At 42.6% G+C, this 19,547-nt stretch overlaps 1 protein-coding gene across 11 annotated transcripts in view; it reads right to left on the bottom strand.

Annotated features, from left to right (window-relative positions):
- ST3GAL3 (ST3 beta-galactoside alpha-2,3-sialyltransferase 3) overlaps window positions 1-19,547 on the bottom strand; it is a 191,007-nt gene that overhangs the window by 68,064 nt on the left and 103,396 nt on the right. For all 11 annotated transcript variants that reach the window (XR_015950826.1, XM_088673314.1, XM_035123840.3 and 8 more), the window contains one exon: window positions 7,862-7,956. Coding sequence is in view for 10 of the 11 variants with exons in the window: in XM_088673314.1 (XP_088529440.1) it covers window positions 7,862-7,956 (95 nt within the window). In the remaining variant the exon portion in view is untranslated. The remainder of the gene's footprint in view (window positions 1-7,861; window positions 7,957-19,547) is intronic.

Raw genomic sequence — 19,547 nt, forward strand, 5'->3', positions numbered from 1 at the left:
TTCCAATACAAGATGCAGTCTAGGAAAGAGCTTTACTCAAAAGGCTTGTTCGGAAAGAAAGGTCTTCAGTATGTGCCAAAAAGACAATGGTGACGGTGCCTGTCAGATATTTAACAAGAAAGAGTTCCAAATGTTATGTGCCACAATACCAAAGACTGAATTTCTATATTGTGCCAAAAAGGTGGAATCTGCAAACTGCCTTGGGTGTGTGGGCAGAAAATTGGCATATAAACGTTGTTAAAAAAAATAGTGTATGTTTTGGTCACTCATAATTCAGAACTGGGACAACTGCAAATAGCTACTGTGAAAATTATGACTATAAAGAGGCAAGACTATCAGGCACTGAGCTTTTCAACAAGTTAAAAGGTGCAGAAGAGTTAGGAGTTTGGCTTTGCAAACCACATTTGAACAAGGGAAATATTTACACTATGAAAGCAGAATTATGCAAGTTAATGGAAAATGAAGATAATATATAATATGCAAAGATTACAAGATCTATTTATCATTAGACAGTAAAGTAAAAAAGTGTGGCTGCTTGAAGGGCTGTGAAGATTGTATATCCTGTGTGGAGGCAGCTTTTATCAAGCAGCATGGTAAATGGGAGAGGGGAGGATGAAGAGAAAAGGTCTGACTTGGCATAAGGCTATTTCCTCCTAATGTTGCAAACCTTTTACAACTCCCCACTTTAGCTGGAGCTCCCTACTAAAATGGTAGAGCCCAGACCTTTCATTTAAAGATGAATAATGGATGGGAAAGAAGACAATGAGAGTATAATCCTCTGCATTTCACTCAGAATAAAGTTCAATTGAGGCGTGCTCTTCCTTAAGTAGGTATTGCTTTTCTTTTGAAAATGGAGGGGCAGAAGGGAAAGTGTTGTGAGCACTATTTTCAGTTGAACATCCTGTGAAGCAGTAACTTATGTAAATTGTGTATCCCAATGTATGACTCATTGTAGGACACAGCAGATAATTTCAGCTAGCCCTGCTCCACTTTTTATGACTGGTTTAGGCTAGTAAATCTCAAGCTTTAGTGCAGAAGAAGAAGCCAAAAATTGGTGTACCTCTTGTATTAGTGGAATAAAATTCAGGGGTGGGGGTAACTTTCTTAAGGAAATTATAGTGGTTTTCAATAGCTATCTAATGGATTTGTACATTTTTGTTTTATGTTTTCATATATGCCAACTTCTATAAGTTAATGTATTGCAATGGAGGATAGCACCATAACAAAACAAACTGTTATGAAATGCTGGCATGCACATAAGAATACCGATTCCTTAGTACTCAGGGAGCTGACTGAACAGATAATAATGCAGGTTTTTTTTTAGTTTTTTTTTTCAACCCAGGTTGGCCCCAGCTTATTTAGTATGAGTTACTCCCAAGTAACAAGGTCTTTTTCCAGCTTTCTAACTATGCAGGTTTGTAACAGAGCTAGATCTCAAAATGATCCTAGTAAAATTCTTGGTGCATCCTGCTGCACTCATCTAAAGCCAACCTATCCCGAACAAAGCAGAGATTCTGCCAGAGGTCCAAACCATACAAATTCCCCTCCAGAGAATACTCAGCTTCCTGTCTACAACTTGCTGTTCTCACTCCTCTTCTACATTAAGGCTAAATAAACAGCCACTGGGCTTAATGACTCAGCATCCACTTCAGGGATCAACAAGCACTGATAGGATGCAGTGTTCCAAGAAAGTTTGGTCAGCTTGCCACATGAGTCAGCTCCATCTAAGTTTATATAGTGTCTTTCATTAAAAAATGTTCCAAAACGGTAAACAATGAGAAAAAGTGAATTTTAGTATTTTATCTCCCACTGGTATCTATTTGAAAAATTCACCTGAGCAGAACTTCTCTGGCAATGAGCATCTGGCAACTGCACACATGCCATTAATTTGACTTTACATGGGAGGCTCCTGGAACAGGTTTGTAAGACACAAGTCAGGTGCTAGGAAAGCTGGTAGTATTTGTGCTAGAAAAATCTAGACCACAAGGTTAGCATTGCTGCTTTTATATGCTACAAATTTAGCCAAGAGACCTTTTGTTGGAATGCTGGAGATGTAAGAAAGCAGCATGAAATTATGGGGTTCTTACAGCCTAAGAAATGCAAGAGTATGTTGCAACAAGTAAAGAGAGGATTGGTGAAGATACCAAAAGCAGACACAGATCTCTCAACCCTATAACAATTCTTTTTCTCATATATAACTAAGGCTGCACAACCACCATACATTTCGAGTGCATTTAAAACACAAATACCCCTCAATAATCCTGGGAACTATAGCTTGCTAAGGGTGCTGGGAATTGTAGCTCTGTAAGGGAGAAACTACAGTTCCCAGGATTCTTGGGGACGGGAGAAATGTATGGTGTGTATGATATCTAAATCTGCACTACAAATACCAGATCTTTTGACAGAACAATCTCAACTGTTTTCAGGAATTTGCTGTGAGCTGTCCCAGGTCCTGACCTACCTGACCCTGCTTGACCCTGCCTTAGCAACTTAAAACCAAGGTACCTGCTGCAGGATTCTGGTATAGATCAGCCTTCTCTAGGTCATGTTCAGCACTTTGTGACTCACAACTCTGCAAAAGCAGCACACTGCTGATGAGTACAACTGTAGTGTCAGAGTTCATACTATGAGAAAACAAAGCAGTCATGGCACAAAGATATCCAGTGCCACACAGTTGCTCTTCAAATGAACACAATCAGATGTAGGATGCTTTGCTCTGGAGTGATACATGCAGTTTTCGTAACCAGATACATGATACCAATACAGGGCACACCTAGTTTATGATGTACCTGCTCTGAGAGTCTTAACTTCTTAAATTCCTAGATTAGCATAATAGCAATAAATCAGGACCACAGAAAACTATGTAGATGAGCTGTAACACATGTGGAAAGACATCAAAATTGGATGTAGAGCAACATCCAGCTGTACAGGGAACATACTTTTGCTTTTCTGATTCCTTAGGGGGTATTATTCTTGATCCTCAAACTTCTAGGATTTTTGCCAGGGGCATGCAAGCTATTTGCAGAGTCTTGGGTATTAGGAAAAACTTCAAAGGGGTTTCAATGGAAGCGTTGGTGGAAAAAAAGGCCAATGAAGATATGTGGGTTCCGGCTAAGGCCTCATCTCATCCAAGATGCATACTTTTAGGTTCATCACAACTAAGAAAAGGGTAACTCTCAGATAAGGGAGCTGCAACTATTTTTCCTCCTCTCCTTGAGTAATTTTAGAATGTTCTATGTTCTCTTGGGAAGTGCCAATCAATATTCATGGGATTCCTATCCCACAGAGTAAAGGGCCAACCAAAGTGGCACAAAACACTTTTGGCTACATCATACTGTACTACGACATAAAAAACCAAGCTCAACTCTTCACTCGCCCATGAAGCTCATTGGGTGACTACATGCAAGGCAAGCCTTCTTAATCAAAGCTACTTCCCAGGGTTCTTGTGAGGATAAAGTGGGAGGACATGAACCACCAGCCTCTTGGAGGAAAGGTGTAATATATTATTATTATTATTATTATTATTATTATTATTAAAAATTATTAGTCACTTGTTACTCAAGAGCCTCCTAGTGACTTATGTCACAGAAAAATATATGCAAGTACATTATACCTTAGAAAAAAGGAGGGGGAATCATAGAATATGTTAGTATTCCATACAACATATTAGGAAAACAAAATCAACACACCTTACCAGTAATAAACAACATTAGCAATAAGCAAACAATAAACAATAAACAAAGCAACACTCACAACCACTAATTAGCAGATAAACAAAAAGAACCTCACCCCTTACTTAGCACCCAACCATTTAATATGGTTAAACTGTTTGTTTGTTTACCCCCTGCCTACCCACCACAGAGATTTAGGCAAGTGGGAAACAGGTGACGGGGATTTTCTGTGTTGGTGCTCCAATTATGTTATTCTTTGCCACTTGCCACTTACCTATTTGCCACTTGCCTAAATTTCTGAAGGTGGAAGGCACCTACAGAAGGGTCCTCATGTAAATCTTATGCATGGGCAGGCTAACTGGAAACAGGGCCAGCTCTAGGCCCACCCCCGGTGGTGCAGGGCGCCAGGGCGCCAGGCCACCAGAGGTGCCACTGCGCCCGCTGAGAGGCGCGGCTGAGGCTGCCCCAGGCGCGCCTCCGCTGTTCAGTGGCTTCAGGCCGCTCTCCGGAGGCGCGCGGGCCTGGGGTCGCCTCCGTCGCGCGCAGGGGTGTCGCAACAGGGGGCGGGCAGCACCCCCTGGCCCAGGGTTGGCCCTACGGCAGGCTGGGTGGCGCAGTGCAGCTGCGCGCACGGTGCTCGCCCGCCGCACTGGGAAACGGGGCGGGGGGGCGCTGGAGGGATCCGCCGCACCATGGCACCAGGGCGCCGGGCATGCTTAAGATGGCCCTGACTGGAAAGGATGTAGTGTTTTATTTATGCTCTTTGACAACTGTTTTCATTATAAGATGGAGGAAGTTGCACCCTAAAACCTCTGTAGATAGCAAGAGATCCATTCATGAAAGAAACAGACTGCCGAACCTCATCAAGTTAATGTAGAAAAGTTACCATAACACAGCAGACTGAAAAAAGGTTCTCAATGAACACAGGAGGTTGATGAGGGAGTGAAAAGGGGAAAGAACTCCTGCTCTCTGAACTTCAGCTCCTCCAGACACAGATCTAGGCAAGAAGCCAAGAAGGAGGTGTAAAGACAGATAGTTTGGTTCAGTGCAAATTTCAATTTTGATGTCAGCATGCATCTGTATTTTATCAACAGAGATAAAGTATTATTTATATCAGCATGCCAGATGTGAAAAGAGACTGCTATGCAGCTAAAGAATGTTTACGGAAGGGAATGGCATAGATTCTGTTTGGTAGTGCTCAGATGTGCTTGTTCCAGTATGCCCTGGAGGTCAATACTTCCAACTGTGCATGCATAGCTTTCTACCCTGCAGAGCTCATAAAAGCAAACACTTTGACGTAACACTTGCCTCCACAGGAATGTAGACATATATGTGAAAAATGTAAAGTTAAAATTGGTCATCCACACAGATTTTTCTAGGACAGTCCCATGATCAGGAGCCAGCAGGAGCTGTTCCAGATAATTCACACAGGTGAAGAATTCTGGCACAACAATTTCTTAATGTGTGTCTTCTCAGACATTATTTTACATAGTTTTATAGCATAGAAGATTTTTTTGATTAAGCAGCATATCAACTTTGTTATATAAATAAATGAATAAGTTTTTTTCTATTGCTATTGTTTGTTTTTGCATTTGAGTAAATAACTTAAGAAGTTATGGCAGGTGTGGCATTGGTAACAAATTGCTATGTTGAAACCAACCATGCTTATTAATAATTATAAAATATACTGTAGCCTACTGGTATGAAATCTAGTCCAATCTCAACACTAAAGTTTTGGTTAGCTTGCATCTTGGTGAAGCCAACTCAGAAAAGGCATAGAAGAAGAACTATCGGAATCAGTTTGACAAACAACTCACAGACAAATACAGTCTGGTACAGCAGCTTGAAACTTAAAAATGTTACTGTGCAGACTATGTACATCATAGCCAGGGTGATCCCAAGTTCACAGAACAAAGTAAGTTAATCCCCTTGCCATTTCAAATCAAACAGCTGACAAGCAGACTGAAGCTCCTGAACACTTGCACCAAACACTTTTCATGGTATGCTATACACTTCCTTGACAAAGGTAGGGTCTTTATGAAGGATTAGCTGCCCTCTGATGCTAAACTGGCATATCCTCTTCTCAAGCATCGCCCAATTTCTCCAGTTGCTGTAGTTCTGGCAAGCACCAGCAACTTCTTCTTGCAGTCTCCTTTCAACTGGCACCAGACTAGCCCTGACTGAAGGCCTTAATGAGGTGCTGATCCCATCATCAGGTCACTATTATTCATCCCCAATGCATCCCCTGGGATAAGCAGAAAAAGCTGATATAAGAATCCCAGTGACGTGTGATGCAAGAAGGTTGCCATTTGCCTCTCTCACGCTCCTAGCCTGTCAGCACAGCCATTAGGCTCACCAGTTTACAGAGAGTAATAATTCTTCCCTCCCACATATACAAACTGCCTTGGACTGAATCCTGGCACAAAGTTCTGTCCCATGAGGGCATTAAACAATCCATTCAGTTGTTTTGCTCCCATTGCTTCAGCTCCCAGCCATTTAAGTAATGGCAGTTTCTGTTTTTAACTGAAGAAAATCCAATATAAAACCCTGGATTTACATAACACTGTAGTGGTGACACAAGCTGGCAGCAACCTGGAAATGCAAAGCAAAGACTGCCAAATATTTTTTAGTCATCCTGTGCTGAGGTTCTTCATTTTGATTCTACTTGGCAAAAGACTTGATCAGCTGCTTGTGAGACCTAAAACCACCTAGTACAAAGACCTGTATTCCTCTCTGTATCTGCACACCTTGAAAGCCAGCAGATAAAGAATGGTGCAATTCTCTTGCAGTGAATGAAGAGTTTCTATTTCTGGACAATTTGCACAGCTGTATTTAATCATCCGCTTTGCTAAGAGGGAAGCATAAGAGAAGAACAATGTATACAGCTTATTACATCTACACTGACTGGGTCTGATACAATGACAGGGAAAGGGTGAGCAAATTCCTCCTTATCCTAGGTCCAAGGACTATAAGAATGGCAAGCTCATGCTTCCAAGACCCTCCCCTTATTAGGGAAACTAATGCCATTATATGAATAATAATATATATTGCCTCATATAGAGCAGATTTATTTACACTCAGTCCTGCTCCTACTGCAGTGTGAAGACAGATGCTACAGTGAGATTGTTACCAGTTCCCCATGCACAGTGTTAATTAAATCATATCTAACAATACACAAGACCTCATGGAGCCCAATTCTAGGATCACTTTATGGTATACATGCACCCAGTATCATGAAATGAAGTCTTACAATATGGGCCAAATAATCCCAATATCCACAAATAAAGTAAGTCAGGCAAGTAATGTAGTTCATGAGATGCAGAATTAATTTCAAGTTTGCCATGGTCTGATCTTTCCGAAGTGGCTACAAAAGGATCAAAGTACAAAGCTATGCCACTTTAGGTAATTAATTCACAGGGTCAGAGTCGTGGGTAATCACAGAGTCAGGATCAACTTCCTTTAACTGGTAATAAGTTCTATTTTTAAAAGGATAATTAATTTTCCAAATAATTTTTAGGGTAATCAGCAGTACAATTAATTCTTAAAGTATAGCAGCAGAGCTTGTGGAGGGCTGTTAAATGTCTTGTGATATGCTTGAAGGAGGAAGTAGGAAGGAATTTTTAAGGTGGGAAAGCTCAGTTTGCAAAGAATCAAGCCAACTGGTAATCAGGCAGAACTAAAAATAGTGTTGATAGGAACTCAGAATAACAGAACAACATCCACACGTTCTAATCAGGCAGTGAATTTCAAATGAAGCCAGAAATGCACAGTGAAAATAGGTGAACTCTCAAGTGAGGCAGAAAAATGAACTGATCCTCAATGAAGGACCTGACATCTAGTCAAAGCTCTGCCTCTCAATCGAGTAGAGAGTAACAATATCCACCTGGTGGTGTCCTAGTCCCCATTCAAGAATGTAGAATTCAGCATCACACTATTATAAACGTTCCGTCTGCACAAGCATTTCAACTTGCCACATGCTATTTCAGAGCCAATTTCAGGGGCCACAGGGTCATGTGGAGGGAAAGTGGAAGTCCTTCCATAGGGTTACTGCTGATGGGACTCCTTAGCAGTTGAAGTCCACAAGCTGCAGATACCATAGACACACAGAGTATGTTTAACTATAGGCACCTTCTATTTTTGTACTTCAGCAGGGCATTAGTGTGATGGTAAATGAACCGCTGCTATCCTACCTTGTCCTTTAATTCCAAAAGGAGGTACAAAGTCCCGGATTCGTGCCCACTTTCTGAAGGAATCATCCAAAAACATTGGTGCTGGCTTTGAGAACCTGAAAAATATAATGAAGCAGAATCTTTTTTAAAAAGTGGGGAGGAACTCAATGAAGAGAAAAGGTTTTATTACCTAAGTGCAAATTGTAAAACTATGTGGTTCAGCAGCCAGCAATGATAGGGGGCAAATCAAACAGAGAAAAAGGAGCCAGGGAACCTAGAATCATAGAATCATAGAGTTGGAAGAGACCACAAGGGCCATCCAGTCCAACCCCCTGCCAAGCAGGAAACACCATCAAAGCATTATTGACATGTGGCTGTCAAGCCTCTGCTTAAAGACCTCCAAAGAAGGAGACTCCACCACACTCCTTGGCAGCAAATTCCACTGCCGAACAGCTCTTACTGTCAGGAAGTTCTTCCTAATGTTTAGGTGGAATCTTCTTTCTTGTAGTTTGAATCCATTGCTCCGTGTCCGCTTCTCTGGAGCAGCAGAAAACAACCTTTCACCCTCCTCTATATGACATCCTTTCATATATTTGAACATGGCTATCATATCACCCCTTAACCTTCTCTTCTCCAGGCTAAACATACCCACCTCCCTAAGCCGTTCCTCATAAGGCATTGTTTCCAGGCCTTTGACCATTTTGGTTGCCCTCTTCTGGACACGTTCCAGCTTGTCAGTGTCCTTCTTGAACTGTGGTGCCCAGAACTGGACACAGTATTCCAGGTGAGGTCTGACCAGAGCGGAATACAGTGATAATATTACTTCCCTAGATCTAGATGCTATACTCCTATTGATGCAGCCCAGAATTGCATTGGCTGTTTTAGCTGCTGCATCACACTGCTGACTTATGTCAAGTCTGTGATCTACCAAGACTCCTAGATCCTTTTCACATGTACTGCTCTCAAGCCAGGTGTCTCCCATCCTGTATTTGTGCCTTTCATTTTTTTTTCCCCCAAGTGTAGTACTTTACATTTCTCCTTGTTAAAACTCATCTTGTTTGCTTTGGCCCAGTTGTCTAATCTGTTAAGGTCATTTTGAAGTGTGATCCTGTCCTCTGGGGTATTAGCCACCGCTCCCAATTTGGTGTCGTCTGCAAACTTGCTCAGGATGCCCTCAAGCCCATCATCCAAGTCATTGATAAAGATGTTGAAAGAACCTGTGGCTCTTTTAATCTTAGGAATGCCCCTGCAAATGATGCAAAAAGCTTTCCAGTATAAGCTATTCCAAATATGCAATTCAGAGTTCATGATGATAGCATCCACATACCCAACCAGAAGCAACACAAAGAGACACTTCCGGGTTAATTGCGAGCGCCGGCAGACGCGGGAAAAAATTTCTCCCGTCCCTTTGGAGGGTTCTGGGGGCGTCTGCAGAGCGCGCAGCCCCCCGAAACTTCAGGAAGAGCGTCCTGAAGCCTTGGAGACTTGGCGGCTGTCCTTTTTTATCTCCCCCCCCCCCGAAGAGCAACACAAAGAAAACCAATACAATCATACCTCGGAAGTTGAACGGAATCCATTCCAGAAGTCTATTCGACTTCCAAAACATTCGGAAACCAAGGTGCAGCTTCCGATTGGTTGCAGAAAGTTCCTGCAGCCAACTGGAAGCTGTGGAAGCCACGTTGGACATCTGGGTTCCAAAGAACGTTTGCAAACCGGAACACTCACTTCTGGGTTTGCGGCGTTTGGGAGCCAAAACGTTTGGGATCCAAACGTTTGGGATCCAAGGTACGACTGTAATCATACAGTTCAGAACATACTGTATTCCAGTATACACTATACCACTATACCACAAGTTCTAGCAAAGCATTGCATAGCAATCCTTCAAGCCTAATTTGGATACAAAAACTGAATATACAACATGCCATTCAGTTGACTTGAAAACTAAATCAAAATAAAATTACTGCTTCTAAATCTAATACTCAGAACTGGTGTGGCATAGAGGCTAAAACAGTTGAGCCACAAATCAGAAGGTCTTCCATTCAAATGTCACTTCTGTCATGAACTCACTACGTAGTCTTCAGCAAGTCACCCTCTCAGCCTCCTAAGTGCATCATGTGGATAATATTAAACTTCACAGAGTTGTTGTAAGGATTACAACAAGATAATACATGAGAAGTAGTATACTAATCTCATTCAAAACAGAAGAGGCTGGTAGGAGACATACTTCACACAGTATGGCTGGAAAATAAAAGAACAGGGGGAATTACCAAGTCCTGAAAACCATTAACAGTAGGCACTTGCCTTATCTCAGTGGACGGCTTGTTCTACAGAATAGGCACCACAACACCATTTCTTAGGAGATGGACCTCTGCAGGCTGAAGAACAACCAGGAGGGCATTGTTGGAATATTTTAGTGATCAGGCAGGATTATATGGGAGAAGGCATACCCTTAGATAACCCTGTCCCATGCTGTTTAGGGCTTTAAAGCTAAAACCTTAAACCTGGCCCAGGTGCATACTTTTATAAGTAGTGTTACATGCTCATAGTAAACTGTCTCAATTAACAATTAGCCACACTGCCAGTCATAAAGGCAACCCCAAATAAAGCACATTAAAGTAGCCCGAGCTTGTGGTTACCAATGCATGGTCACTGGGGCCAAGTTATCTTGCCCCAGAAGTGGCAGCTGCTGTGTATGTGTATGCATATGAGTGTGTGTGTGTCTCTGTCTGTCTGTCTGTCTGTCTGTCAAGGGAGGATAATGATAATGGGTTATGCTGCAGCAGTGAATTCTTGCAAAGAAAAAGAAACAGTGAACTCAATCCTGACCTTTCCATTCCTCCTGCCATTTTCTCTTTCTTCTCTATGTTCACATTTGTTCTCATTTTCACCAAGCATATAAGTGTTTAATCTCCCCTCCCCTCAATCTCATAAACATGTCAATTCACAGGATTTAAAATTTCTGTCTCAAAGTGACACCTATTTAGATACACAATGTATTTTGGTCTTTCTCTCAATTCTCCTCCCTCTCATGCATTTATAGCCATGGAGAGAACAATCAGACACACATAATCTGTCCCCCAACCCCACCCCCACCCCTAAATGGCTTGGTTTGAGTAATGTATGTGTATGGCAAACAGGAGAAAGAAAATATTCAGAGAGACTTTTGGGTGGATGTGAAATCTATTTACTCTAATTTAGATGGAATAAATACTTGCTTCCTTTCATATTTTGGGGTTCTTTTTATTCAACAAGATACTGTGTTTTCTTTAGGAACCAGTCATCTCTGCAGAATTAAACTTCTCCTTACACCGTCTCTAATTGTCTCAGGCCAATGCTACACTATACATTTAAAGGACATTTAATACACATGGCTTCCCCAACAAAGCAATGGCAAGAACATGGTAGAGGAAGAGCCCGGAAAAACTAGCTTTTTAAATCTTTTTCATCTTTTGTCCTTTTCCAATTTCTGAGCAAATCCCCTGCATAATGTTTGATTTGGGATCCTCAAAATAAGTGCATAGGAGTGCAGTCAGAGGATAAGGAGATGACAATGCTATGATGAAAAGACCCACGCAGGTTTGAAAATAGTGCAGAAGACAGTATTTCAGAAGTTTCCGTTTCTGCATCTTAAGCGCTGCAGCGGTGGTATAAAATATGCACCTGTTTCAATTTTTCCTTATGCACAGTTGTGTTAATACAAGAAGAGCCCTGATGAATCAGATCAAATATCTATCTAGTCTAAGGTTACTGAGTTCATAATAGTTTGCTGACATTCTTTATTCTCCTAATTTATGGAGCCTAAAATTGCAACAATTAGTACCGTGTTTCTCCCAAAATAAGACACGTCTTATATTTATTTTTTCTCTAAAAAAACACATTGCAGCTTATTTTCGGGGGATGTCTTATTTTTTTATTGAGCATGGTACGGGGCTTTCTTGCGCCGCCCGCTGAGCCCGCTGCTGGGTCCCTGGGCTTCGTGCGGCGCGGCGCGGCGCGGCTGGGGCTGCTGCCGGCTCCTGCGACTTCGCGCGCCGCCCGCTGAGCCCGCTGCCGGGTCCCTGGGCTTCGTGCGGTGCGGCGCGTTGCGGCTGGGGCTGCTGCCGGCTCCTGCCGGCTCCTGCGACTTCGCGCGCCACCCGCTGAGCCCGCTGCCAGGTCCCTGGGTTTTGTGCGGTGCGGTGCGGCGCGGCTGGGGCTGCTGCCGGCTCCTGCCGGCTACTGCGACTTCGCGCGCCGCCCGCTGAGCCCGCTGCCGGGTCCCTGGGCTTTGTGCGTGCGGCGCGGCACGGCTGGGGCTGCTGCCGGCTCCTGCCGGCTCCTGCGACTTCGCGCGCCGCCCGCTGAGCCCGCTGCCGGGTCCCTGGGCTTTGTGCGTGCGGCGCGGCGCGGCTGGGGCTGCTGCCGGCTCCTGTCGGCTACTGCGACTTCGCGCGCCGCCCGCTGCCAGGTCCCTGGGCTTTGGGCGGCGCGGCGCGGCTGGGGCTGCTGCCGGCTCCTGCCAGCTACTGCGACTTCACGCGCCGCCCGCTGAGCCCGCTGCCAGGTCCCTGGGCTTCGGGCGGCGCGGCGCGGCTGGGGCTGCTGCCGGCTCCTGCCGGGTCCTGCGGCTTCGTGCGCCGCCCGCTGCCGGGTCCTGGGGCCTGTTCAGTCGGAGCTCGGCGCGTCTCTGTGCTGGGGCTCCCGCTGGGCTGGGGCTTGGCGCGCGCTGCTGCGTTTGCCGGCTCCCGCTGGGTCGGGTAGGTACCGGTACCCCCAACATGTCTTATTTTGGGGGGATGTCTTATATATTTTTGCCTTTAAAAGATCGTGCCATGGCTTATTTTAGAGGCACGTCTTATTTTAGGAGAAACACGGTATGTGCAAATCTGCAACATCTTCATGGTTAAAAGGGGGTCCTTTTACTTGTAAGGATTGGGAACCACTGGTCTAGAAGGTCATGGAAAAACTGCAGGGGAGAGAAGTTGCTTCTTGTGGTCTTTCGAAAGTAAACAACAGCAGCAAATTCAATATCTGTGTACAAGCCAATGAACTATTAGACTCTGGAAAGGTGGAAAAACCTCCAGAGATGCCATTGACCAGATTTATTTTTCTTCTGAAAATTAATTAGTATATTTAATATAAGTCTTTAAAATCAATATATCGTTTCAGATACACAGTTTAATTCAAATAAAGCAGACACAAAATTCATAATAGAAAAACGTAGCATACCAGACTAATAGGAGCAAAATATGTGCAGACAGGCCTATAAAGCTTACAAATAATGTGTATAATCTCCAAAATCAGTTTTCTAAAACACACACAGAGACAACGTATTTACTTTGGCAACACAATGAGCTCCACCTAGTTCAGGCTCAACCACATCTACTAAATCCGGCACAAGAGGACAAGACTTAGAAATAAAATGGGCAGTAAGAACTTGACAAAACATAACAAGAATAATCAAGAGCACACTCACTTTCTCTTAAATAGATGCTACTTATATGAAGTGCTAATTCTAAGAAGAGCTGGTATAAGGTATAAAATGGTACTTAAATGTTTGTGAAATTTATTTAATTAATAATTTATATCCCTCGTCATAAAAAATTCTTTCAGATACACTCTCATGGTTGTTAGTAATGATTTGTTTGTTTACAGGTAGGTAGCCGTGTTGGTCTGGATCGAAGTAAAATAAAAAAATTCCTTCAGTAGCACCTTAAAGACCAACTAAGTTTTTATTTTGGTATGAGCTTTCGTGTGCATGCACACTTCTTCAGATACAGTGAAATGGAAGTTTCCAGGCACTTATGTAGAGAAGGGGTGGGGAGGGGTGGGGATGGGGAGGGGGGATCACCCAGAAGGGTGGTGGATTTGTTTGTTTGTTTGTTTGAGAGCCAGATAGTCACTTTAGTCATACTTTTCTAGGTTTCATTTGTCTTCCTACACTGCCTATTTCTCCAAGTATATTTTGGTAGCTTGCCCTAATCCTGGAAGGTGCCACATCAGACCTTCGCTATTATCACAACTGTAGTCATACCATCAACAACAGACTGGCTGTTCACACTACCATAAGAACTAGATCTTGTTATCTCCTAACTGGGTAGACCTTCATGGCATAGAATGGAAATGACTTCTTATATATAATGTAGACTCAAGTGTCCCAGCCTCAACTGTACAATCAGAGCAGACCAGTGTTTAGGCAAGAAACTAGAACCCTTCATCCTTTTTAGTCTTCTGAATATTAAAGGGAAGAAGATGCCCATCAAAGCCAGCTGTCACACAGATGCCTGGCTTCAGGGGCCAAAAAAACACACTGAAGTTTTAAACTGAAAACAAAACCAGAGCAGCACTTGTTTTTTCTTGCTATGGAAACGTATCTCTATTTACAGAGGTCTTCCTTTATGGATGATCCAGATTAGAAAGCTGTTGGAAGTGACACTTTTAGGATATTTATAAAGAGAAACAACAACTCTGACTGAATTTAAATTTATATTGCTCACATATTTTTAAACCAGTAGTGGAGAAAAATGGGGAACAGGGAATTGGTCTGATCAAGTCCAAGTAACGTATTGTGTATTTTGCCATATGAGGGATAATATGAGCTTTGGATAATATGAGCTGGCATAGTTCCAAAGCTTGTTTTTGGAGATTAATGGCTACAAGAGAGAAATGCCTTTCAGAGCCCAGTTTGACCCAAAATATATTTCTATTTTGACTTTCATGTGAGAGTCACTTCTCTCTGCCAAGTACGGCACCCAGGACCAGGGACAAGAACAGCTCTTGACCATTCAGAGTATTGGCAGTGGTGGAGCTTCATGCTCCGGCACTGTGGGGCGGCGAGCAGGCGGGGGCGGGGCTGGTGCATATCCCAGGGGCGTGGCACACCACCCTGGGGGCATGGCACGTCATCCGCAGGGGCAGGGCATGCGTCCTGGGGGGGGGGACCCAGCACAGGGGGGGGCAGCCACGATGGAACCCCACCGGGATCGCGCTGCCGGGGGACGTGTGCTCTCCCGCACTCCTCCTCCGCTAGTGAGTATTGGACACAGACACACATTAGCTTGCCGTTATAGCCTAGCTAAGTATTGTGAATGTCTTGGTAACAAACATGAGAGCATGACAAGTTGCTGCCATGCAATAAAAGTATAATATAATGAAATCTTTCTAGGACACAGCTGGTTGCAAAATTAAGTCCTTTTGCCATTTTTCACAATGAATACAGACAAGTAGCCACATTTTAAGACACTTTTTATTATGTATTTTGGAACTTAATTTAGACAGAAACTGCCTCTCGCATGATATTTGCAATGCAATCACATTACAGTATTGTGGTCTGCCTACGAATGAGAAGCTGAATGTTAGGAACAGTTTGAAAGAAATTGTTATAAAATCTAATTATTACCACTATGTTAGTGTCATTTTTTTTATTTAACATATTACTCTGAAAGCAGTTGAGTTTAATTACTATTTTTGGAGTGTGGTAGAGCTTATCCATAAACCTACTGGAGCACTCAAGGCTTCTAGTATGAGTGAGCCAATGGGATGCAGTTTCACGGTATTCTGAAACACAATGAAGGTAAGCAAAATCTGAGGGAATTTACTGCTTACAATTAGCAAAAAGGAAGCATAAAGTAGTGAGTGAATTCTCAGTCTGTATATCTATGCATTGCACATGCTCTTTTGTCACAGGTATGCTGGTATGTCTCCCTTTCTTTCCCACTCCTGTCTCACACGTAGTAACAGCAGCCAAACAGCCAAAGCTTCATGTTGATCAAATTTCCTTAGTACAAGCAAGTATGAAAGGAAGAGAAGGGAGGAAAGTCCATTGCTGGACACTGTTTACAATATTAGCTGGCATCAAACAGGTTCCGCAGGTAGCAGTCTTAACTGCAGTGATTATACCGGTACTAAGAAAACAGAAGTCTGATGGTTGCATATTGGATGGGGAATTATGCCCGGCAGAAAGAAGAATGCAGTTTTCAGCATCACTATCCACAGATACAAGAAATAAACAACAATCTAATAAGTAAGTGCCAGCGATATTATTCTTAGCAACTTAAATGCTGACAGAGCCTGAATCAGAGCCAATATATTACTAGCTTTATTCAGGGCCAGAGGTAGACATTCTCTGAAACACATGGCCATGCTAATCCATGATTCTTTGTCTCTTGTTAACCTCTAGCTGAAGGAGATCCTTAAAGAGGCATCACATTTAGTATTTCACTCACCACTTACATTTAGCAGTCAACGAAGTGGTAAATTAAATGGAACAGGGACTGAGAAATGCTGGTCACGATGGCATTACATCACACATCTGCTTCAGCTAGATGTCACCACAAGACAAGGGAAAGAGACATGGATCGGTGATGGCCATCAAATTTAAGTAACTTCCTAGTTTAGCTCTTACTATGCAAATGAAAATGAAAATAAACCACTGCTTCATGTGCTTGCATCCTTTACTATTCAAACCTTTTCCTGTTCTCTCCCTGCTGCAGTAACCATGTGCGGTTTTCATAGCTGCCAAGGTATCCCTTATTTTAAGGGATTTTCCCTTATGCTGAATAGGCTTCCTCGCGAGAAAAGGGAAAACTTGGCAGCTATGGCAGTTTTCCAAAACTGCTCTAAAAATAAGTTATAATCATTGCCACTAAGGCTAAAATAAATTCTGATTTTTGTAGAAGAGTATTAACAGGTCCACAAAACTTTAAAAAATTGCTTAAGGATCTAATAAGGTTGATATGATGTCTACTTTGCATATTGTAGTTAAACCATAGTGCTATGTGAATAGAAGCGAACCTAGGTTTACATGCTCCCACATCTTTCTATGGAACAGCTGCAAGGAGGAGATCAGAAGCATCTGCTCATTCACAAAAAAGAAGCATCTGCTTGTTAATAAAGTAATCAGATTTCATCATTACATCCAAACTGGGTAGGGTACTTTACAGTTTGTAGATTACTGTTTATTGATACAAGCCAAACTTAAGTCTCACTAGCAGAGAACTGGAAAGCAGTTAAAGGCCTGGTTTGGATATAATACTAGACATAGAATGACATATGCAAGTCGAGGGGTCATGTGTTCCCTCCTACTCTGGTGTTAATAAAGTGGTATCTCTGGTTAAGAACTTAATTCGTTCCGGAGGTCCGTTCTTAACCTGAAACTGTTCTTAACCTGAAGCACCACTTTAGCTAATAGGGCCTCCTGCTGCCGCCGCATCGCTGGAGCACGATTTCTGTTCACATCCTGAAGCAAAGTTCTTAACCTAAGGTACTATTTCTGGGTTAGCGGAGTTTGTAACCTGAAGTGTTTGTAACCTGAAGTGTTTGTAACCAAAGGTACCACTGTAGTTAAGTCCAAACACAAAGCTGAAGTTAACCTATGCTCTGGGAGAAGAAATGTCATGGTGATTTATGTAAGCTTACACAAAATGTAAATGCTAGACTTCACACAATATATGCAAATGTTTTTTGAGGTCCCAAGCCCCGTTTTGACCCCAGGCAGGGGTACAATATACCCGCTGCACCACCATATCTTGAGCCATTCATTGTACCACTCCAAGACATAGGCACTATTAATCTAACCCTTTAAGTGACAAGCACTTGAAAAACCACCCCTGCCTCTGTTCAGATGGTGCTGCCATCTTATCACTACCAAGTCCTGTCACAAAGCATACACATCTAAACTGTTTTGGGAATGAAAGCATTTGGTTCAAGAGATACAGTTTGTTTTTCTGTAAACTCAATTTCATGTCGCTGGGGAAGGGGAGCATGTGAAGTTCAAGTACTTCAAAGGCAGTCCTGTCACCCGTTTTAAGTGCATTTTGTACACTATGTACTAGAGCTCCTCCCCAAAAAGCTATTACTTGGGAACTGCAAAGTCTATATTAATTACTTCTATGGCAATCTAGGCAGGAAACTATTCCAGATAGCACTCTTCTATTACACTTAACAGGAATTCCACTTGCAATGCTTTAAACAAAGTCCAATGTTGTTTCACAACAGGCCTTTCCATCTTTAAACCTAATCCCAGAATTTCCTAGAAACAACAGTTCCCGACTCTGTCCACAACATGAAGAAAATGCCAAAAATAGCTACTCTTTTCTAAACAGTCTTCTCAACCTATGCCACGCACAGGGCTTGTCAGACACAGGGCTGTCCATGTATTTTTCTGCCTGTTCCACTGCTTTCTGACTCTGAAATTATCAGCAAACCAGTATGTTCTATAATCATACTGATTTACATTAATGCTGTTTAATACAAACACCCCTCCTGAGATCCTGAGGGGACAAATTTTGTAAAAGAAAAATTATATAAACAGATATTTTACCAAATCAAGGGTAAGCTTGTAAAACCTCTTTATGAGAACAGCTTTTAGAAATAATACATGTGAGATGGATACACGAGAAACTGCCATGTTGGAAGAGAGGCAAAAGGCTCTGAAACAAACCCTTAAGCACAGTTTCGGTTTCCCCTAAATGGATCAGAGATAGGCTGGGGATTTAGAAAGCTAGCTGTGAGGAGTATGCCAAATGCTTTTGCAAATATGCAAAATTAAAAAGAAATAACAGCTTTTAAAAAGTGTAGCTGCACTCTCTGAGCATTAAATACAGGGAAGCATAAATTTAGCATTCAGCATAGTCATTGGTAGGAAAAAGGAGGCTTTCTGAATAATGGAGAATCTAGTGCAGGCTTTCACCATGTATTGGTTGTAGACAAAATATGGGCACATCCACAGCCTGCTGCAGGATACCTTCTTCTTCATTAAGCACAGCCTGTGAAAGACAAGGTGGCTAAGGGAAATGGGTTGTTGTACAATGTGGCTGCAATGTGCATACTAAAGCTGCAGTTCAACAACTTTCGCAATGCTGCAGGCAATTCCCAGGATATACCTCTTGGCTCACACACAGCTTCCTGCACTGTCTCCAATTCAAGCAAGCCAAAAGAAGTAGCTGCAGCATGCATCTTGAGAAGAGTGTTCCAGGATTCCATTCAATGTTGCAAAGGCTGGTGAAGGGCAACTCTTGGCTCATGTAATTCAACCATTTCTCACTGCCACCCTAGTGATTTTCTATTGGTTATCTCATCCAGAGCTTGCGGGAAGGGGATTAAGATCAACCCATTCAGTATATAGCTTTCTCAGCAGATGGTGGAGAAAAGAATCTCAAAAGCATGTTGCAGGAAGAAGAAAAGCCCTGTTCTCTTGGCAAGTTTTCCCCAGTATTTTGTTCTCAAGAAAGCAAATGTATTGATTCAACACTTTGCAAATGAAACTGTAACTTCTCAGAATGGCTGGAACACAGCTTAATCCTAATCATTCTTATTTGTATAAAGCTCAGCTCTTCTCCTTGAACCTGAACAACTACTCTATAAAGCTTAAGTCTAGCAGACACTTAACGGTCAGCAAGAACTGGTCCAATAAAAAACTACAGCTTGCTCCATTATTTTGTGCTTCAGAAGCAAGAGCCAAAAATCTTATGCCCATATTTATTTTGGGGATGCTCACTTGATTAGGTACTAACATATATTGGTTGGGGGAGAGGGGGAAATGGCTTCAATTAGAAGTGCATACAGATATACATATTTTTTCTATGAGGCTCTTGCAGAAGTGCACTTACTATATCTGTGGCATATATGTACAATCCTCTCTCCCAGAATGAGGTAAGTGAAACTGTTCCCTTCTCCCACACGGTAAGGAGCAGAAGCTAGATTTGATTGGTTGGCACTTGAGTCAATC

Source organism: Zootoca vivipara, chromosome 7 (assembly GCF_965207765.1).
Source record: "Zootoca vivipara chromosome 7, rZooViv2.hap1.1, whole genome shotgun sequence".
Taxonomy (NCBI): Eukaryota; Metazoa; Chordata; class Lepidosauria; order Squamata; family Lacertidae; genus Zootoca; species Zootoca vivipara.